This window comes from Balaenoptera physalus, assembly GCF_965194825.1.
Source record: "Balaenoptera physalus genome assembly, chromosome: 19".
Classification (NCBI taxonomy): Eukaryota; Metazoa; Chordata; class Mammalia; order Artiodactyla; family Balaenopteridae; genus Balaenoptera; species Balaenoptera physalus.
Genome location: NC_138900.1, coordinates 68,144,127 through 68,165,056, shown reverse-complemented (window position 1 = coordinate 68,165,056; position 20,930 = coordinate 68,144,127). Strand labels below are relative to the sequence as shown.

Below are 20,930 nucleotides of genomic sequence, written 5' to 3'. Positions count from 1 at the left end.
GCTTCACTCTGGCTCTGAGGTTCTTTTAGGTAGGAACAGTGAATAATTTGCCATCACGCAGGTGAACGAGAGCCTCACGCAATCACACAGGGAACACCCACCTCGCACCTCCTCATTTCATTCCCTTTGTTCTGACCGTGGCTTTTGACACGCTGGGAAAGCAAGCCCTTACGTGCAGAGCCTGCGAGTTCATGTGTTTTCTGAGTCTCTCGTCAACGTGGAAAGAGCTCAGGCCAGACGGCGTGACTGGAGTGCTCTTTCCCGAGGGCTCGGCGGAGCCGGCCAGGCTGGGCCTGAGGCTGAGCACCGAGCGGCCGTCGGGCTGCGAGGCTCTCAGTTCACTTCGTGCAGTTCACGCTCTTCTTCCACCTGTTATTTTGCATGGATCCCATTTCTGTGTTGTAATTTCTGTTTTCTATTTTCAGATTTTGTACAGCGGCAATTTCTTATTCTTTGTGTAAGTTTTCTTCCCAGTCACGTGACATCTTGTACAGCTGTTTGTCTCCAGGCCTTATAAAAAAGGTGAGTCTTCTGGGTTCCTTTTTCTGCTCTCCTGTAACCTCCAGTTTTGTACGGGTTTCTGGCCTGAAGCCTGCGTGGCCTCCATCTCGGCGCTCAGCACCGGCCTCGTTGGTAGCAGACTGTCTCCTGGCGCCACTTGCCGTCTGCTTGGGTTGAACGCTGCCTTTTCCTTCCATCTGAGTTAAGAGGAGGGGCTGGAAGGTGACAACTACAGATGTCCCTCCTTATTTATGAAGTACGCAAATTAAAAGATTGACGTTCATAGAAAGTGTGTCAGCATTTAAAGAAGCACCCTGCACTTCCTCTGAAGACGGCCTGGGAAACTGTGTTAGAACCCTCAGTGTCAAAGCCGGCGGTGCCGTCACAGCGGGAACCAGTGTTGCTGCACCTGCAGAGCTTTAGGGAACGTCTCCCTTGAGGTTCGAGCCTGGTTCTTAGTTCCAGGCTCCGCGTCGGACTCCTGGGCGCTGCTGGGAGCTCCACCGCGTCAGGAGCAGCCTGGGGTCCAGGTGCCCCTGTGCTCCCGGTCCCAGGTGCCAACATTTTAAAGTGTGGGATGGAGATCCGGAGGAGCGGCCCAGAAGAGGAAGTCCTTGCCCTGTGTCGCAAGCTCCCCGAGGTCCCCTCAAGCAGCCTGTGGCTCTGTCAGCATGAGGGCGGGGGTCCGACCTCCTAAGGCAAAGATGTGCGGCTCAGTGCATCACCGAGGGGGCATCTCCTGTAGCCAGTGAGCACACTACTTAGTGAGAAGGCGGGGGACGGCCGTGCGCGGCTGCAGGACGCGGCAGCTCAGAGATGCGTGGTCAGGGCTGGCTGCCCACTGAGACCCGGGGCTCCTCGCTGCCAGCCGAGCGCAGCCGGGCCCCTGCTTGTCTCCTCAGTCTCACAGCACACACGCCCCTGTCTTTTTTCAGTTCCAGTTCATCGTGTTCAGATGGTTCTCAGAGGCCCGAGACCCGCCCTCTTGGGAGGACCCGGCCAGCTCCCCCTGGAGGCCCCTGTGCCTGCCCTCCGCGGACTGGCGGCGAGCCGCCCTCTGCCTGTGGAAGCAGAGGACCTCGCGGGAGCTGCTGCAGCGGGAGGGGCTCCGCGTAGGTCCCGCCGGCCCCTCCCCTGCTTCGCTCCTCCACGCTCTGGGCTCTGTGGGCGCAGGACATGGGCGGGCCTGACCCGACGGAAATCACTCCTGGGATCGTCATATTTTAAACACGCCTGTCAGGCTGCGAGCTGGGGCCGGGCGTCTCCAAGCAGTCACTGGGAGCTTGGCCACTCAGACAACGTGCCCATGTGACTGTTTCTGCCACCTCTTCATAACTTCTCATTTATTTCTTGGATGTTTGCTGGCTTGTTTTGGTCTTTAGAGAAAAAGTTGTGTCGTTTTATTGTATATTTTTTTCAACTCTTTTATTGTTAATTATCAGTCATACAAGAGTAGGTCTGACCATCTGTCTGACACCAGGAGCAATGAGGCAGGAGCAGCCGTGCCTTGATCACTATCCACACACACGTCCCTGCTGGCGCCACACGGCTCCGGCGTTTACACACACTGTGTGTGCTGCATGCATGTCCCTGGGACACGTTGTTAAACACAGTGTGAGGTTTTGAGGTTAGTCTGTGTTGACGTGTGGAGCTGTGACTATTGGAAGCATGTTCTCACATCAAGTTTATCTTTTGGTTATTTGCACAACTCGGTGAGCTAGAACGTGATTGTTGTGCAGATGCCGCGGGCTGTCCAGGACCAGGCAGCAGTGTGGAGGACTGAGTTTAAAGACCAGTTTGAACAGTTTTGGTTATCTTCACGTTCAGAGTTAAATGACTGATTCTTCATCTGGGCTTGGTGCCAGCCTCCCAGTCTAACCCTGGGAGATGGCGTAGGACGATATGTCTGACAGACACACACGAGACCTCCAGCTATAATGAGAGGGCAGCGTCACAGCCCCAACCTGTGGCTTCTGTGCTCTGTCCTTGCTGTGGTGGTCACTTGGTCCTTTTCTCTCAGTTGACTTACAGAGACTGGTTACAGCTGGAACTAGAAATTCAGCCTGAAGTTGATTCTCTTTCAGATACAGAAAGGTAAGTGTTTAAAGGATCTACCCTTTAAAATGTTAATACAGTTTTGTACACTGTCTTAAGTCTAAGTTTTGTCATTATATCCTCAATTTAATGTTCAGTTTAACATAACAGTGTATGAGTACAATTTTATTCATTCATTCTTTTATTTGAGAAACACTTATTGACCTACAGTTTGCCAGACACTTCTAGAATGTTCTAGAAGCTGGGGATGCAGCGTGAACAAGACAGATGGGGCACTCGAGGCACATACAGGGCTTCCCACTTGCACTTCTGTCCCAATGCCCCTAAGCCGTTCTGCCGAGGAACTGTGCAGAACCAGACCCTGTGTGAGCCTGGGGGCGGGCAGGGAGATAAATAAGGCAGATTAGAGGGCACTGAAGACACCAGACGGGGCTTTGGGAGCTGGTGCCAGTGGGCAAGGAGCAGAGGAGGCTGCGCCTGGTGAGGGCCACAGTGGGGAAGCCCTGGAGGGTCTCAGCTGGTGTCGGCCAACCAGGGAAGCAGAAGGGAGGGTGGGCAGCGCCTTGCCGAGTGCTGGCTTTGAGGCACGGCACCAGGGGTGAGCGAATCAGAATCTGAGCCCCATGTGAGTCCCAGGGCTGGTGACTGAGACCGCCAAGATGTTAGGTGTGCTCTCCTGGCCTCGAGCAGGTGCTGAGGGGCCGTGGGTCAGGGGGCCCAGGAGCCAGAGGTGGCTGTCCTCAAGCCACCGCACTTGGAGTGGTCAGAGACGTCCCTGAACACGGGGGTGCCGTGGCGTGGTGTCAGATTCTGACGGAACAAGTAGAATGAGGAAGGACAGCGATGGGCGATGGGAGGGACGACCCGCTTCCTTTCCCAGCTCGGTGGGCGCTTCCACCTTTCAGGTTTGTGCGCGGCCTACCTCCTGTGCGCTTCCTTCACGTGCTCACGAGCCCGGGCTTCCTTCCTTGCCAGGAGGGAAAGAAGGAACTAGTTTTCTGGCCTGCGGATCCATAGGACCCCTTCTTAACTCACCCTCAGGTCACTGTGTGTTGATGGTGTGGGGTCCTGTTCAGGGCCTCCTTCCTTCTCTCCTGACTGCAGTTCCAAACAGGCTTTGGCGGCTCGCTTCCTGCCTCTCGTGGTCACGTGGGGAGGTCCTGCTTGGGTCCTGTTATTCCTGCAGGAACAGACTGCAGTGTTGGTGGCTGTCTGTGCTGCAGCTTCAGCACCACGGAGCCTGGTTGATATCTGGATGCTTTGCTGGTGGACCTGGGACAGTGCAGGCACCCCCTCCACCCCCAGCTCAGCAGCTGTGGACCTGCAGTCCCTCTCACCCCTGGCTGAAGCGGACCCTGGCCCGTGCCTCCCTCAGCACAGACCCTGGCGTTTGCATTGCAGGCGGGACTTCCACCAGTGGGCCATCCACCAGCACTTCCTCCCCGCGCCCTCTGCCACCGGGGGCTGTGACGGAGACCTGGAAGTCGCCTGCGCCACGCTTGTCGACGTGCTCATGGACTTCTGCCAAAGGTTAGGAACGTTTGTGCCCAGAAGAGTCGTCTTTTGATTTTGGTAGCTCTAAGAACGTTTTTATTTCTCTCAGTCCAGTTTGTGTTATACAGAGCACAGTTGAACATATCCTGATCACAAGTTTGGGTTTTCGAGATAAAGGCAAGCTTCCGGAATCAGCTTTCTCTCTGTGCATAGATTTGCCAGTGGCAGTGACTTGGTCTTTTTGCTTTGTCTCCTGGTATCAGGGTTATTAGCAAATGTGACGAGAATGAAATCTCAGGCAAGTCGTGGGCGCCAGTGTTGTCACCCACAGTGCAGGAAGCACTGGCATGAACTGCCTGCCATGAAAGGCAGGTGTTCCTGGTACCATATGGGCTGTGCCAGGTGTGGCCTTCTGACGTGGCCTGTTTTTCTCATCGTCCTCGTGGTTGCTGTGTTGAGGTGGTACGTCGTGTTATCTCATGGTTTTGATTTGCTTTTCCCCGATGGCTTATGATGTTGAGCATCTTTTCATGTGCTGGTTGACCATTTATGTATCTTTTTTGGACAAATGTCTAATCAGATCGTTTGCCTACTTAAAATTGGGTTATTTGCTTCTTGAGTCATAAGAGTTCTTTATATATTCTAGATACTCAGTCCTTATCAGATATATGAGTTGCAGATATTTTCTTCCATTCTGAGTCATCGGTTCACTCCCTAGAAGGGGTACTTTGATGCACAAAAGTTTTAAATTTTGAAGAAGCCTTATTCATCTATTTTTAGATTTAGCTCTTATTTTTAGGCCTTTGATCCATTCTGCGTTAATTTTTTATATGGTGTGAGGTAGGGATCTGGCCCCATTCTTCTGTATGTGGCTATCCAGTTGTCCCCTTTTGTTGTAGAGACTGTCCTTTCCCTGTTGAATGGTCTTGGTACTCCTGTGGAAAGTCCATTAGCCATACATGTGAGAGTTCACTTCTGGACTCCTGATTCTATTCTACTTATCTATACGTCTATCCTTGTGCCAAGACCACACCATTTTGATTACTATAGCTTTGTAGTAAGTTTTAGAATTGGAAAATGTAGGGATTTCTTGGCGGTCCAGTGGTTAGGACTCTGCGCTTTCACTGCTAAGGGCCTGGGTTCAATCCCTGGTCGGGTAACAAGTTCCAACGAGCCACGTGACACAGCCAAAAATAAATAAATTTTAAAAATTGGAAAATGTGACTCCTCCAATTTTGTCCTTTTTCAGGATTGTTTTTGGCTATTCTGGGTCTCTTGCAGTTCCACCTGAATTTTAGGATCAACTTAATCACTTTCTGCAAAATGAGATGAGATTCTGATAATGACTGCACTGTATCTGTAGATCAGTTTGGGTAGCGTTGCCATCTTCCTATCCATGAACATGGGGTGGCTTTCCATTTATTTAGGTCATCTTAATATTTTCAACAATGTTTTATAGTTTTTAGCACACAACTCTTGCATCTCCCTGATTAAATTTATTCTTAAGTATTTTATTCTTTTTAGCACCATAGGCTCATTGCTTTAATTTCACTTATTTGCTCTGATGGTTTTTTATTGTGAATTCTTTAGGATTTTCTATATATAAGGTCTTGACATCTGCCAGTAGAGATGGTTTAACTTTTTCTTTTCCAATCTGGATGCCTTATATGTACTGATTTATTTATTTGCTGAATTGTCCTGGCCAGAACTTTACAGGGCAGTGTTGACTGGAAGTGGTATGAGCGGACAGTTTGTCCTGGTCTTGATCTTAGGAGGACACTTTTCAGTCTTTCATCATTAAGTATGGTGTGAACTGTGGGTTTTTCATAGATGCCCTTTGCCAGGTTGAGGAAGGTCCCTTTTGCTCCTAGTTTGTTGAGTTTTTTGGGTTTTTTTTTTTAAATCATGAAAGGGTGTAGCATTTAATTTTATGCTTTATCTGTGTGGTTTTTGGTTTTTTATTCTACTCATATGTTTATTGCATTAATTGATTCTTGCATGTTGAGCCAACCTGGCATTCTTGGGATAAATCCCATTTGGTCGTGGCATGTAATTGTTTTGATGTGTTGCTTGAGTTGGTTGCTGGCTTTTTGCTGTTGTTGGGACACCGTGAGTGTCCTGCAGTCTCTGGGTACCTCCTGGCCCTGTGACCACAGGCCACTCTGGAGGCAGGAAGAGAAGCAGGCAGCCCAGCACAGTTAGGAGACACTTAGGAGGCTTTCACTGTGTTTTCATTTCAGTTCAAGGAGTTATGATCACTCAGAGAATTCTGATTTGGTTGTTGGTGGCTGCACAGGAAATCGGGATATTTTTTCCAGATTGCAGGTGAGTTAGAAGATGTAAAACTCAAGTGTGTCCACTGTGTTTAAGCCACGTGCTATTAAGATATTTATTATGAATATCCACAGTGAGTCCTAAGGAACCTGACCAGAATGAAAGCTTGAGTCACATACACAATGGCTTAGACCAGAGAGACCACGTGCTCTGTGAACGCACCTCACTGTGAACATCACAGGAACATGGAAACGAAAGCTGTAATATGGGAAGCATCTCCAGGCTTTAGGACGTTTAAAATTTGAAAACAGGAAGTAAAAATACTGACTTTGGTAGTAACATGGTTGCTGCTCCTGTTTTCTGCTTTTTAACTCTTGGTGCTGCATTGGGAGGTCAGGCTCTGAGAATTGATATAAATAACCCTCCACTTGCCTGAGGATCAAGAGTTTGCAGATATCGGAGGCTGGGAGACGCTCCTGTTTCCCAGGTCACTTGGCACCAAGGCAGGAGCACTTTTAGGAGAGTGCAGAAACCGTGTTTCTCATGTTGAAATGAAAGGTGCGTTTCTGTCAGCATCCTGCCCTCCCCGGATCTCTTGAGAGTGAGCTCTGGGGTCAGAGTGCGGAGCAAGGCCCCATCCTGCATCCTCGCCCACTGAGTGCCCTGGGGGTCTGTAACTTTGGAAGTGTACGTGCAATTCTGTGGTATGGGATTCGGTGTTCCCGCTGTCACTCTTAAAAAGTGCCTGACTTTAGAACATGTGGGGAATGAAAGAGAAATCATGGAGGATGTGGTCTGGAGCACTGGGAAAATTTACTTAAAAATGAGTAAAACATCCCACAAAAAAAGGACCCGAGTCCCCCTAGCCCTCATCTTGACTTTTGTCCTCCATGTCCGTCACAACTGAACGCAGAAGAAGGTGACCTGTGAGGGCAGACACAGCGGGAGACGTGGGGTTGGGGTCACACGAGACGGGGCGATGATGGGGACGGGTGCTCTGCGTCGGGGGGTGAGACAGCACGTGTGCCTGCAGGCCGTGTGTGCACCTCACTTGCGTGATTCACCCTCAGGCTGTGCACACACACCCACCTGCACAGGGGAGCAGGTGATAAACGGGTAAAGTGTCAGCCATGGAGAGTCTGGGGAAGGGTATTCTTTGCACTGTTCTTTCTTCATTTTTGCAAAATCCTGCAGTTGTTCAGTCATTTCCAAGTGAAAAGGCTAGTTGCACTCACTCTGCCGGCCCCACCTCAGGGGCCTGCTGGGAGTGAGAGGCCCCAGGATTTCTGCCTCTGGCCGTGCTCTCCTCCAGGAGATGGCTGCTGACCTGGAGCAGGGCCCAGCGCCCCTCGGCCATGCTGCTCCCCGGGGCCACTTCCTCTTCGGAGTTTTCTGCAGACGCCTCCAGGCCCTGGCTCGAGGGTGGGACGTGGCCAGCCGCCTGCAGCGACAGCGGGAGCTGCTCATGTGCAAACGGTAACATGGCTCGTGCCCTAGGGTCTGTCGTCACTTTGGGTTCTCTTCCCACTCGTCACTTGTCTCTGGCCCCCGCCCCAGCCTGGGACGGCATCTTCCCTGGGTCCCCTGGAGAGCAGGGTCTAGAGGTGTGAAAGCACCTGGGGGTGAACGTTCTCCTCCTGGGCTTCAGGAACCCCTCAGTTCAAAGACCTCGTGTGGAATGTGCGCTCAGGGTCCTCACTGCATTGCGGCTGAGCTGTGATGTCCTTCCCGGTCTCGTGAACTGGTTGTTTAACGCACTGCTCCCCGCCCTTGGTCATCGTGTAACTTCACAGCTGGTTTGGGGACACAAAGTGAGTGTCCTTGGGCCCAGCAGGGCAACAGGCCGCAGACCAGGGCCAGTTCCGAGCGGGCTGGGAGGGTTGGCTGCGCTCCGAGCGTAGCTCTCGGGGTCACCGTCCATGCCTCCCTCCTCCCAGCATCCTCCTCGGCCTGCCCCCCTCCATGCTTGTCGGCAGCCCCCGCTTGGAGCAGCTGGCCGCCCCCGACTGCGATGACTTCTTCCACTTGGTCAACTCGGAGCTGGTAGGCGCAGGGCAAGTGAGCTGGGGTATGGGGTCGAGGGGCCACGTGGGCACCTCAGGCTGGCTCTGGAAAACTCACCAGTGCATCCGTGGTCACGTGGAGCCAACGGCCTCAGTGCGTGTCCTGCCTGCCCACGCCGGGTCTCTGAGGGTGGACATGGCGCTCAGAGCCGCGGGTGAGCCCCTCACCTGGCTCGGCACCGGCCTGCGAGGCTAGAGACCGGGCAGCCCCGTCCTCCGGAGCACGACTCCTTCACGGAACCTTCCCCAGGGTGATCACCTTGGGCCCCGCACGTGCAGACCATCCTGCCCGCCTCGCCTCCCCTCCGTCGGTTTCTTTTGGGGGCACGGAAGCCAGATGGTGCCCTGGCTCTCGTCAGGGTCGTGCATAAGTGCTCCCCTGCCCACTGCAGGGGAACGGCTTCTACACCAAAGATGGGGTCCCGCTTTTTAAAAATGCACACGTAACTAGAGCTTGACCTGAGGTTCTGTTCGTTTGTGTGCAACTTTAAAGGGTAACTGGGGAAGCAGCAGAAATGAGATGAGATTTTCTTTAAGTTCGTTCTAAAGGCCGTTTCCCTTCGAGCCTTGAGAACGGCCTGTGAAAGCAGCCAGGTGAGGACACGGCGGGACAGCACCTGGCCCGCCCGCCTGGGCCCATGGGGTTTGCGCCACAGCTGGCGGGCATGGGGGTGGACGCGAAGCCGCACGGAGCCACCCCTCCGTGGGCCATGGCGGTGCCATCCTCCCGTGTGTCCTTACGTGGTGGAGCCTCCAGCAGCTGCCCGCCCTGTCCTGCACGTGCCTTCCTCACTGGCCTCTACCGTTTTGCAGAGAAACTTCTCCCACGACGGCGCCCTGACCCACGACATCACGGCCCACTTCTTCAGGGTAATTTCCTTTCCCTCTGCCCCTCCGGCGTCGCTGCTCAGACCCCAGGGCTGGGCCCTTGCGTGCGTGGCAGCTCCTGGGGCCTGGGTCCACGTGCAAACCCTGCGTGCGGGCGTGTCTCCTCCCGCAGGGGCTCCTCAACGCCTGTTCACGAAGCAGAGACCCCTCCCTGGCAGCCGACCTGACCCTGACTGCCTGCCAGACCCAGTGCCCCTTGCTTCTGACCTCTGCTCTGGTAGGCTCCCCATCTTCTCAGGGGTGTTCCTGGACCTGGTGCAGCCGGGGGTCCGCCTAGGGCTTCCTGGCAGTGTGGTTCAGGGGAAGGTGCACCAGGAGCAGTGGGGACAGACCACAGGAGTCGCGGTGGGGCTCCTCAGGAGTCTGTCTGTGCCCGGAGCCGTTCACGCTCCTCCTCCTTGCTCTGTGTTGACTGGAGCTGAGCGGGGACTGCTGCTCTGCTGGCCCGGCTGCCGCCCCAGCCCGTGCTGGCCCGGCCTTCTCATGACGATCCGTGGGTGGGGCTCCCACGCGGGCTTTCTCACCCCTTCTCGGTTTTGTCAGGAGGGAGGACGCTGCGCGTTCCCTGCTGAGCTCCCTGGGCGGCAGTGGCCTCTGGCTCACGGCTCTGCAGCTCAGCAGGGGCGTCCAAGGACCGGGCCCTCCTCTGTCCGCATCCCGCGTCCTCCGCGGATGAGGATGAGCGTGCCTCACAGAGCTGCTTTGGGCCTTAAATGAGACGCTGTCCTCGCGGTTATGAAGCACTTGATGAGCGGGAGACAGGCTCTGGGGGTGTCGGCCTGCGGGCAGACATTGCCCGCGCAGATCGCCAGTGTCAGCCGAGCCTTCCCGATCTTCTTGGTGAGGGGGGGAACTGACCTGTCGGTGCCCGTTCTCTCCCGTGAGCTGTGGTGGCCGCACCTGGAGCCCGAGCTTCACCACCGGTGGAGGAGATGCTCCCAGAGCCCGCTGCCTACAGAGCTGCGGAGGCTGCAGGAGGCCCAGCACTTTGCCGCGAGGTGAGTGCGGGCAGCGGGACCCACTCTAGGTTACGTGCATGGTGTCTCGGGAGCTGGAGGGGGCCCTGGGGAGGCTCTGTGAGGCCCACGTGTGGAAGGGGGAAGCAGAGCCAAGCGGACACGTTCCCGTCAGACTGGCGTCCGGGGTCCACCTGCCCGTCTCCTCTCACATCCGAGTGGGTGCTGTCCTCGGAGGTCACAGCAGGGATTGCTGGCCCCATCCAGCCTCCCTACATCTTCCTTTGTGACCCGTTTTTATCCGAGGCACCTGTGTCCCCCCACAAGGGTCAGGGATGCTCGAAATCTCAGAAAACGAGAAAAGCAAGTCTGCCCACTGAGTCTAATCCTGCAAGAGCAGAGAACTTTTTTAAGTCACTGCATTATATTCCATTTTTAACTTTTGGCCCAGTTTTAACCTGCTGGAGAACCATGAACATCACACTGCAGTCGGAGCGGGGGCTGAGTGGAAGGCGGGTGCGGACTCTGGGGGGAGGACTCCTTGCAAAGCTGAGGCTGCTGGGACCAGGCGCCCCCGCCAGGCATACCACTTCCTGTGTCCGGGGCAGAGGGGCATGTTGACAGCCAAGGACCAGCCTGTGGAGACTGGTTGTGGGGCTGGGGGGGCTGTGCTTTGGGTTCTGGCTGTGACGGGCTGGGGGCTCTTGTGACACACACCTCTGTCTGTGGCAGCGTCCTCTCCCCGCTTGCGGCACCCCCCGCACCTGGCCCGGCCTGGCTCTGCGCGGCTGCCCTGCACTTCGTGATTCGACGGGCTGGGAAGGAGAGCATCCAATGGGAGCTGGGGCAGCTGGACAGCCAAGGAGAGGAGGTAAGAATGAGATCCTTTCCCTGCGTGTCCTTTTCCAGCAGCCTCACTGGTTCTCAGGGTTCTGACCACACTGTGCTTTTCAAGGACAGACAAGAGTTTGGGGTGCTTGTAACTTTATTTGGAAGCAAAAACTTACTTACTGGGTTTGTAGGTTTAGTAAGGCTTAGATTCTCAGGTTTGCTGATAAAAAGGGTACTTTACATTTCATTCTCAAGTGCTTTTATTTGGCCTGTTTATCAACGCAACCCCGGGGTGGGGGGTTAGGGCTGGCTGTCAGCTGTCCAGCGGGACCTTCCGTTTCATAGCCTCGAGGCACCCGCACCCCAGTTAGCTGCTGGCAGAGACCAAGGGTGGACAGAGGGCTGCTCAGATGGCAGGCTGGTGGCCCCACTGGGAGCTGTGGGACCCCCCCCCCCGGGGCCCCCTACCCAGAGCTGTGGCGTGCTCCCCTGTGTCTCCTCCAGCTGAACCCCTGGTTCTGTGAAAGCCAGGGTCCCCCAGTAGCTCAGGCCGTACACACCTGCCTGAGAACAGTTGCTGAGCTGTGAGTTTTTAGTGATTATAATTTAAAGTAAGAAACTACCAGGGAGAGTCTATTTTTAAGGGTTTTCAGGTTGTTTTTGCTGGAAGGATTTTAGTGGCTCCAGAGCCTCCAGGCCACTGTCACCTCCACACACTCTGGCCTGGGGGATCAGCAGAGACAGGTCCCCAAGCAGTAACAGTTTATAACCCATTAAATTCTCTCTGTAAGAGTGACTGGAAAATTTTCTTTCTCTGGAGATCCACTTACGAGAGATTTATAACCTAGGCCTGTAAATGTTCAATTAATGAGGAATGTGTTCTTTCCTCGTTTATTAAGGGAACAGAGCACAGGTAGTTTAATGTTACGAGTGGACCTGTTTTTATTTGCAGCTGTTGGTTTTCCTGTTTTTTTTTTCCTTGATGGGCCTGCTCTCTTCACATCTGACCCCGCAGGTAGGTCAGACCCTCTGCCGCCATAGGCAGGGCGGCGAGCAGCTGGCACGACCCCCCAGGGCACTTGAAACCATGGGTCCCCATCTCCCCCGAGACCTCCTGAGTTAGGGTCTCGTGGCGGGGTGGGGGGGGGGCACCTGGGACCTTTGTGTCGAAGGCTTTCTCAGGAGAGAAAACCCCAGGCCGTTGGCCTGCCTCTTGGTGTCTTATGTCCAGAGGCCCCAGGTGGACACCTCTTCCTTGCACACTTGTCACCTTAGGGTCCTTCTCCCTCTTCTTCTGTGGGTAACAGGCCATTGGCTCCCTGAAGGCCCTGGACTTCTGTGCCGAGGTCCTGGGGTGTCTGCAGAGGAAGAGGATTTCCTGGCTGCCGCTCTTTGAGTTGACGGAAGCGGGTGAGAAATCCGGAGACCGGCCGGCCGGCCTGCCTGTGTCTGTCCTGGTTCCCAGCCCTCTGCCGGGAGCACAGGGGGCGGCAGGGTCAGACTGCGGCCTCGTTCTTTAGTCCTTCTCTTCAGAAGCAACTTTCAGATGGTTAAACATGAGCCTCTCCTTGGGGCTCACTTTGAAAACTCATTTTTGCAAGTTTTTGTTCTTGGTAAGTATATAGACTCATTTAAGCAAAATAATTTAGCGGCGTATCGAGGATCCCAGGGACCCCGGCCCCCAAGCTCTACTCTGCAGCATGAGGACATCACCCCTGCGTCACCAGGCACACGACGCCCGTGAAGACCCTGACCCTGCAGGGAGGCACCCGCGCTGCTGACGGAGCCCCTCTGTGTTGCAGATGCCGGCCTGGGGCGCACCCTCCTCCGCCTGGCCCCCGACCACCAGGTCAGGCTGCTGCCGGTCGCCTTCTACAGGTAACCCCCGGGGCCTGCTGGTCAGGGGAGGGGCGGCGGGGCTCCCTCGAGATGGGAAAGGCTGCTCCTCTGCTGCCTGCACCAGCCTCAGTGAGGTCTGTGAGGTCCGGGTCACCTGACGTCCGTCTCTGCCTTCAGCCTCCTGTCCTACTTTGACAAGGACGCCCTCCTCCAGGAAGATGCCTTCCTGCACGTTGCTGTTAACATGTACCTGAAGCTCGTGGGCCTCTTCGTGGCTGGGGAGACTGGTGCAGTCTGGACTCCGGCCCACGGTGGGGAGCTCCAGGCCCAGGCAGGTGCAGGGCCAGGCCTGTCTCCAGATGGACCCGGGCGGCCAGCTCTTGGGGGCCTGCGGCCTGGGCAGCCCCTCCTGGCGCAGCACGCAGCTGTGGGCACCCTGACCGCGGCTCTGCCTGTCTTTCTCTCCAGGGCGACCCCGTAAGCCTGATAACAAATGCTCGTCTTTTTCTGCTGCAGTCAATACCTCGGTGCCCAAAAAGGAGCTTCTCAGACGTGGCAGAGGTAACGGCCAGATACTCACCTTGCTGTCTGTCTTTAAGTCCCCATCACTGTTCACTGTGAGGGTGCTGAACACCTTCGGGAAAACGAGCATGCGGCGTCCAGCACTTGGCATCTCCCCGGGCCCTGGGTGTGTGTTTGGGGGCCGTGGGGCAGCACGGGCCCAGCACACGGGCTTTCTTGCAGCTGCTGGGCGCGAGTGCGGACTGTGACCCGGAAGTGCGTGCCGCCCTCCTCAGCAGGCAGCAGGCCGTGCTGGACCCTGACCTCTGCCAGGAGCCCCGTCTCTTCTGACAGGATCTGCGCAGGGCACAGCCCAGCTCCTCGGTAAATAATTTATTACAAGCGTAACGTGGAGCTCTCGTTGCCCTGAAATGTGGGTTACAAACCTCGACTGCATCAGCGGGGAAGAGGAATCAATTCTTTGAAGTCTGCCTCTGGCCCCAAGTCACTCTGTTTACAGGAGAAGAAACTGCCGGTCCCGGAGCAGAAGCCACAAGGCCCCATGAGCTGTGTGCTGAGCCCCTGCCACCCAGCATGCGGGGCGGGGGCTCGTTGGGGTGCAGAGCTGTGCCGTCAGGCTTGAACCCCCGTCACTGCCCGCTGAGCTCAGGGGCGGGCGTGCCCTCAGGTGGGCTCAGCCTTCACGGCCTGCCCCGCCACGGGCCCAGGCGGAGGCTCCGGGGCCTTGTCCGGGGTCTGCGTCAGGGGGTGCACCATGGACATGTGCACGTTGAGGTTGTGAGCCTTTTCGAACCGCCGGCCGCACTGGTCGCAGGCGAAGTCCAGCTCCGTCTCGGCCTTGTGCTTGGTCATGTGGTACTTCAGGGATGCCCGCTGCCGGCACTGGAACCCGCAGACTTCGCACCTGGGGGCCAGGGGCAGGTGAGCCAGGGCACCGCTGGTGGGAGAAACCCCCCGCCCCCCACACTTACTGCAGGGGCTTGGCTCCTGAGTGGCGCATCTGGTGAACCAGGAGGTGCTTCCGCTGCTTGAAGGTCTGCCCACACTCGTCACAGATATAGTTCCGCACCTCTGGGGACCAGAGAGGCAGTGACCACAGGCCCTGACACCCTCCCCTCGGTGCCCGAGTGCCTTACAGGTGACACAGCTCTGATACAGAGCCCTCCGTGCCGCCTGAAATTGTCACCTGGCTGCGGCTTCCTCTCCAACTACTGTGTACATTTCATCTGGAGCCTGTTTTTTGCCCTTTAGGCTGATTTCCTTGAGCACAAATTTTTAGAGGAAGCCAAATCAGTAAGGTTTCATAGATGACCGATCACAGTTGCTGCTACTCTTAAGACCCACCGCCACGCTGGGCCCACTGCGGGGTACCCACTGCAAAGGCAATCTTAACGCTCTTGAACAGAATTTGAACCGTCACGCCCACACCAGTGGTTCCACTGCGGGCCGTGCCAGCGGGGCATGCTGCCACGCGCTTCCCGCCCCGCGTCACTGCACGTCCCGCTGCTCATCTACCAGTACCTGAACCAGCCTCCCAGGCAGGCTCCTCCCTCACTAGGGGCAGCCGTCCCGACAGCACCCGATCTAGCCTCTTCTGTGTTAAAACCAAAAACTGCTTGTGGTCACGACCACTGGCATCCAGACTGAGAACAACTTGACCCAACCCAAGAGAATTACTGTGTTCGTTAGAAGACACAGACAAGAACACTTGGAGCAAAAAACACAGGAAAACTGTCTGTTTCGCTGTGGAACCAACAAGTAAATGTGCGCCAACAATTAAACGGTCAAATCTGAGTGAAGTAAATCATTTTTACAAAGTTCGAAACAAAAAACTCTCTCTTAGGGATAGACACAGATGTAACAAATCTATCTAGAAGGGGGTGTGGTTTGGGAGAGCTGCCTTCTGCGCAGAAGCAGCGACGATGTGCACCAGGCACGAACGATTCCAAGGTATGAACGCGTGTTGAGAGAGAGAAGGGGGCGGTGATGACCAGGGCACTGTCTTCACTGTGCTTCCTCCCCCAGTTTCTACAGTGGATGCGGGTCACTTTTATAATCCAAAAAGCACACGTTATTTTCTTAGTAATGATTTAAAAAAACATGACAAACCCACAGAGAGGTACCAGGATTCTTTGGCGCCAGTTTCCCAGGAGGCAGCCCTGTCCATGGGGGTGGGTGGGGGGACGCACCTGTGTGGATGAGCTTGACGTGGCGCTGCAGGTAGCGGTCGATCATGAACACCTTGTTGCAGCCGGGGTGCGGGCAGGGCCTCTCCCGGACCTCCTCGTGGTGCTCCTTGATGTGCTTCTACAGGAGGGACCGGGGACCTGAGTGCCTCGGCCTGGCCGACACCCCTGGTCACAGCACGTGCCTCCTCCCACAGGCCCTGCTCAGCACCCTCCTCTCCCCAGAGGAACAGATCCCAGCACTGCGGGCCTGTCCGGCCTCCCCCACTTCCCCACGGGCCGGGGCCCTCACCTTCATGCCGTCAGCCCCACGATACACGGCCGTGCAGCCCTGGTGAGGACACTTGTAGATGGTGGGCAGCTCCTCCCTGCAATGCAGAGCACACGTGGAGCCGCGGCCCCGACGGGCTGCACGGCCCCGACGGGCTGCACGGCCCGGCCCCTCACCTCTCACAGCGCGGCTTGCCCTTCCAGCCCGGCTTGGGCCCAGGTTTCTTTCGAATTTTTGGTTCTTCTGACTTCTTGGCTTCTTTGCTTTCACTCTTCTTACCAGAGACCCTGGGGGAAAAAGAGGACACCAGTCGGTGATGTTTCTGATTGTTAGCATATGCGCTGCTCGTTTTTCTTCAAACAGGAGGTGGGTCTCCTCGGGCCTCCAGGGCTAACCTGCTTCAGTCCCCGTGCTGACTGGCTGGCCCTCAAATTGACCCTTGGCCACCAGAGCTAGAACAGCTCTTCAGGGAGGTGGAGGCCCTGCACTGCCCCCTCGGGACACAGCAGTGGGCCTTCATGACAGCTTTCACTCCCTCTCTGAAACATCAACACCATAATTTTAGAGACAGCATGGAAAATGGTGGGGCAGGGGAGACTCGGGGGTCAGTCCCTCAACAAGACAATCGTTAAGCTAGAAAAAAGGTCAGGATCCACTCTTCTGGAACCTGCTGGGAGACTCACGGCAACCAGGAGAGAGCTCTGCGCCCACTGCCGTCCCCCACTCCGCAGCCCCTGGGCAGTGAGGACCTTGTCCTCCACACGTATGGGGTCCTGCATTTCAGCCAGTCTCGCAGGCCCCAGAGGACCAGGCCAGACACAGCAACTTCCCCCACTGTGGTGTCCTTCAAAGACTTAAAGATACATGCACACTTCTCTTTCTAGATCCAGGAGTTTAAGGAAATCTGTCAGGAATAGAAGGAAACTTCTAGGGCCATAGCGACAAGCCCACAGCTGACACCATGCTCGGTGGTCAAAGACTGAAAGCTTTTCCTCTGAGATCAGGAACAAGACAAAGATGCTCATTTTCACCACTTTTCAACAGAACACTGGAAGTCCTAGCCACAGCAATTAGGCAAAAAAAAAAAAAAAAAAAAAAAAAAAAAGATCTAAATTAGAAAGGAAAGAAAATTACCTCTTCACGATGTCATGATCTTATATGTAGAAAACCCTAAAGAACCCACACAGAAAAATAAATTCAGCAACATTGCGGGGTAGAAAATCAACACACAAAAACCAGTTCTATCTCTATACACTAACAATGAACAGTCCAAAAAGGAAATTAAGAAAACAATTCATTTTTAATAGCATCAAAAGGAATAAGACACTTAGGAATAAACTTAACCAAGGTGAAAGACTTGTACACTGAAAACTGCAAAATGCTGCTGAAAGAAGTTAAAGACCTAAATAAGTAGATATCTCATACCCATGGATTGTAAAGATGGCAGTAATCCCCCAAAGCAATCTATACGTTCAATCCCTATCAAAATCCCAATGGTGTTTTTTTACCAAAAAAAAAAAAAAAAAAACCCAAATTTTCACATAGAATTTCAAGATACACTGAATAACCACACAATTTTGAAAGACAACAAAGCTGGAGAGTTCAAACTTCCTGATTCCAAAATTTACTACAAAGCTACAATAATCAAAACTGTGTGGTACAGGCACAAAGACAGACATACAGACCAACTGAATAATTGAGAGACCAGAATAAACCCTTGCAAGTACAACCAACTGATTTGACAAAGGTGCCAAGACCACTCACTGGGGAAAGGACAGTCTTTTCAACAAAAGGTGCTGGGACAACCGAATATCCACGTACAAAAGAAGAGCTGGATCCCTACCCCACACCCTACGTAGAAGTTAACTCAAATGGATCAAAGATCTAAAACTAAAATTCTTAGGGGTAAATCTTCTATGACCTTAGATTTGGGAATGGTTTCTCTTAAATATGACACCAAAAGCACAGCCAACAAAAGTAAAAACAGGTAAATTGGACTTCAAAATAATTTTTTGTGCACCAAAGGGCACTATGAAGAGAGAAAAGGGAGAAAATATACAACTCAATGGCAAAAAAGCAAACAACTCAATTAAAAAGTGCGCAAAGGACGTGAATAGACATTTCTCCAAAGAAGATACAAGCATGTGAAAAGATGCTCTACATCACTCATCACTAGGGAAATGCCAATCAAAATGACAATGAGATACCACTTTACACCCATTAGGATGACTATTAAAACACAAACACACACCCAGAAAATAACAAATATTGGTGAGGATGTGTAGAAATCAGAACCCCTGTACACTGTTAGTAGGAAATGTAGAATGTGCAGCTGCTGTAGAAAACTGTGGCAGTTCCCCAAAAAGTTAAAGAAGTACCATATGACCCAAAGAATTGAAAACAGGGTCTCAAACAGATACTTGTTACAACAGCCTTTATACCATGATTCACAATAGCCAAAAAAGTATCAACAACCAAAATTTGACAGATGAATGGATCAACAAAACATGGTCCATCCATACGATAGAATTTTTTTTTTTTTGGCCACATCATGCAACATGCGGGATCTTAGTTCCCTGGCCAGGGATCAAACCCATGCCCACTGCAGTGGAAAAGTGGAGTCTTAACCACGAGACTGCTAGGGAAGTCCCTTTACAATAGAATATTACTCAAGTCATAGAAAGGAATCAAACTGACACATCACAACATGGATGAATTTCAAAAACATTATTCTGAGTGGAAGAAGCCCGTAGCAAAAGGACACATAACATGTTATTGCACTTGTATGAAGTGCCCAGAATGGATACCTAGATTAGGAGTTGCCAAGGCCTGTGGGGAGGAGAGGGAAGGTCGTTGCTTCATGGGGACAGAGTTTCTGTTTGGGACAGTAAAAATTTGGAAATAGTGGTGATAGTTGCATAACATCGTGAAAGCACTTAAATGCTACTGAGTTGTACGCTTTAAAAACTGGTGAAACAGTAAATTTTCTTACGTATATTTTACCACAATTAAAAACAAACAGCTGCCCTCCTCTTTAAACAGTGTATTAACAAGAACCTTCTCGACAACTGTACAGGCTGCTTCTCCTTTTGTCTAATAACTACTCTTCCGGCCTGGCCTCCACCCTCCTCCTCTGCTGTGTGGCTTGGACACCCAGTCAGAGCTGAACCGTAGCCAGTGCTTGCACAGGATCACGCGTTTCTTGAGAGCAGGAGGCTTCAGAGAGCCCACGGGTGTCTCAGGTGAGTCCTTGAAGGACGAGGTGTTGAGGTCCCTGCAGACGCAGGAGGACCGTGCCCACAGCGCCCAACGCGGGGCTGCCGGCACCCTTCCTTCCCATCGCCGCTCAGGCTCCTTCTCTCCCGCTCCCTGCTGGAGCCCTGGCCCCTGCCGCCCGGCTGCGGACCCCGACAGGCACGTCTGCTGCAAGGTCACATGGACCACGGCTGCTCAGAGGCCCCATCCTAGGACGTCAGCTGGCACTCATATCATGGCACCTGAGGCACCAAGTGGCCGTCAGGGCTGAGCCCAGAGCTTCCGCCAGCCCACTGCCGCCCAGTCCCACCTCCCACAGGCCTCTGAACACATACCTTGTGTGTCCTGTCTTACAGCATGTGTCTGTGTGCCCTCCCAGGGGCCTCCTGGAAACCCAGGGACACCGCAGGTGTCCTTGTCCCCAAACCAGTGGCCCCAGGCCTGCTGGGCAGCAGGACATAAGAGGTGGGTTCAGGGAGTTCACGGTGGGGAGTGGGGGCTCCTGCCACAGCCCCGGGCGGCGCCGTGGAAGCAGATGTGGTCTCCCCAACCTAGCCCGCCTGACGCCCCCTCTTGGCCCCAGGCAGCGTCTGTCCACTCAGGCCTGCTCGAGGGCTCGTGACTCAGCCAGCCCCGCACCCTGACTGGGATCTCCTGAGCCGCCTCCTCTCCTGTCTCTCTACCCACAGCCCACATGGGAACTTAAAGGAGAAAAGGAAGTCATGCTTGCTTCTCTGTTTTGTTCTGTGCTTTCCTGGCTGATGGTGTGGTGCTCCTGTGATTTTGTTCCATGTCAGAGGCCCAGGCTGGGCATCTACTAACTGGAGGTGTTTGGGGTGTTCCTGGGCACACAAGTGAAAATCGGCCTTCTCTGCCACAAGCCGGTGTTCTAATGGAGAGAGAACACAAGGCCCTGCTGGGGGCAGGCTGCCTCAACGAGGAAGTGGCGCGGGAATCAGTGCCAGAGGCGGACCCGAGAGCAGATGATGAGCCGGCAAAGTGGGGCCGACGGCAGACGCGGGTGGGTGGCGGGGTCACATCCACAGGGCTCCTCGCACAGCTGGCTGCTGTCCCCCCGGGTGATGCCAGGCCAGGTCCCTGCGCTGAACTGGGCAGGTCCTCCCGGGTCACCCAGAAGCCACACTGTGCTGAGCTGGGGAGGTCAGGCCATCAGAGAAGCAGAAAGCATGTGCTGAGCAAGGCAGACAGGGGCGGCGAGCTTCCGTCCAGTCCCCCCTGCCCCCCCGGGCAGACGCACGTCTCCAGGTCACCCACTGGACACCTCCCACACCCCGCGAGCTTACAGCACCACTGTCCCCCTTACTTCTTTTCCGGGTAGGGCTCAAAGGACTCGTCTGAGGACTGGGTATTCTGCTTCTTGTCATTTTCGTCTTCACTCAGGAAGTCTCTAGGAAAGAAGAGAGAACCTTTAGCGAAGCTCCGGGGCCGGTGACGGAGCCAGTGAACCTTCCTGTCTAAAGACACCACGTGGATCCCCACACTGCACGTCTTAGTTCTCCTCAAAAGGCCTAAAATTCCCAAGTCTCCAGCCCCATCTCCTAACAGAAAGGGCACGCCAGCCAGGGTCACAAGCTGACGATCCCCTGTAAGCCACACTTCTCATCATGACACCAGGACCCCGAACTCCCAAAGAGCCTCTCTACCGGGGCCCGAGGCAGGGTGTGAAGACCCTCACAAGAGGTGGGCTTCTCAGGAAAGTGGGCTTTTAGAATGTCACCTCACCCCCGTAACTGTGAGCACCTGCCCAGATGAGAGGTCAGCTGTCAGTCATCTC

At 54.4% G+C, this 20,930-nt stretch overlaps 2 protein-coding genes and 1 long non-coding RNA gene across 6 annotated transcripts in view; 2 read left to right on the top strand and 1 right to left on the bottom strand.

Annotated features, from left to right (window-relative positions):
- Positions 1–13,784, top strand: part of FANCA (FA complementation group A) — a 50,121-nt gene extending 36,337 nt beyond the window's left edge. Inside the window, exons 27-43 of the mRNA XM_082438501.1 lie at positions 426–522; positions 1,437–1,613; positions 2,522–2,595; positions 3,958–4,086; positions 6,291–6,375; positions 7,637–7,800; positions 8,262–8,367; positions 9,201–9,257; positions 9,388–9,492; positions 10,161–10,273; positions 10,964–11,102; positions 12,015–12,077; positions 12,370–12,472; positions 12,865–12,940; positions 13,079–13,232; positions 13,370–13,462; positions 13,646–13,784. Of these exons, the coding sequence (XP_082294627.1) occupies positions 426–522; positions 1,437–1,613; positions 2,522–2,595; positions 3,958–4,086; positions 6,291–6,375; positions 7,637–7,800; positions 8,262–8,367; positions 9,201–9,257; positions 9,388–9,492; positions 10,161–10,273; positions 10,964–11,102; positions 12,015–12,077; positions 12,370–12,472; positions 12,865–12,940; positions 13,079–13,232; positions 13,370–13,462; positions 13,646–13,753 (1,843 nt within the window). The 3' untranslated portion in view covers positions 13,754–13,784. The remainder of the gene's footprint in view (positions 1–425; positions 523–1,436; positions 1,614–2,521; positions 2,596–3,957; positions 4,087–6,290; positions 6,376–7,636; positions 7,801–8,261; positions 8,368–9,200; positions 9,258–9,387; positions 9,493–10,160; positions 10,274–10,963; positions 11,103–12,014; positions 12,078–12,369; positions 12,473–12,864; positions 12,941–13,078; positions 13,233–13,369; positions 13,463–13,645) is intronic.
- ZNF276 (zinc finger protein 276) overlaps positions 13,781–20,930 on the bottom strand; it is a gene marked incomplete at its 5' end in the record, with an annotated part of 15,667 nt that continues 8,517 nt past the window's right edge. The window contains 6 exons of one of the 4 annotated variants that reach the window (XM_082438488.1): positions 13,781–14,327; positions 14,395–14,494; positions 15,613–15,730; positions 15,902–15,977; positions 16,057–16,167; positions 20,460–20,543. In XM_082438488.1, the coding sequence (XP_082294614.1) occupies positions 14,087–14,327; positions 14,395–14,494; positions 15,613–15,730; positions 15,902–15,977; positions 16,057–16,167; positions 20,460–20,543 (730 nt within the window). In that variant the 3' untranslated portion in view covers positions 13,781–14,086. Of the gene's footprint in view, positions 14,328–14,394; positions 14,495–15,612; positions 15,731–15,901; positions 15,978–16,056; positions 16,168–20,459; positions 20,544–20,930 lie in introns of those variants that run through there. The other 3 variants (XR_014256920.1, XR_014256921.1, XM_082438487.1) reach the window with 3 other exon arrangements.
- LOC309649042 lies at positions 14,236–15,217 on the top strand. Its single transcript, XR_014256922.1, has 2 exons — positions 14,236–14,344; positions 14,675–15,217. It is a non-coding gene; the product is annotated as an uncharacterized lncRNA (long non-coding RNA).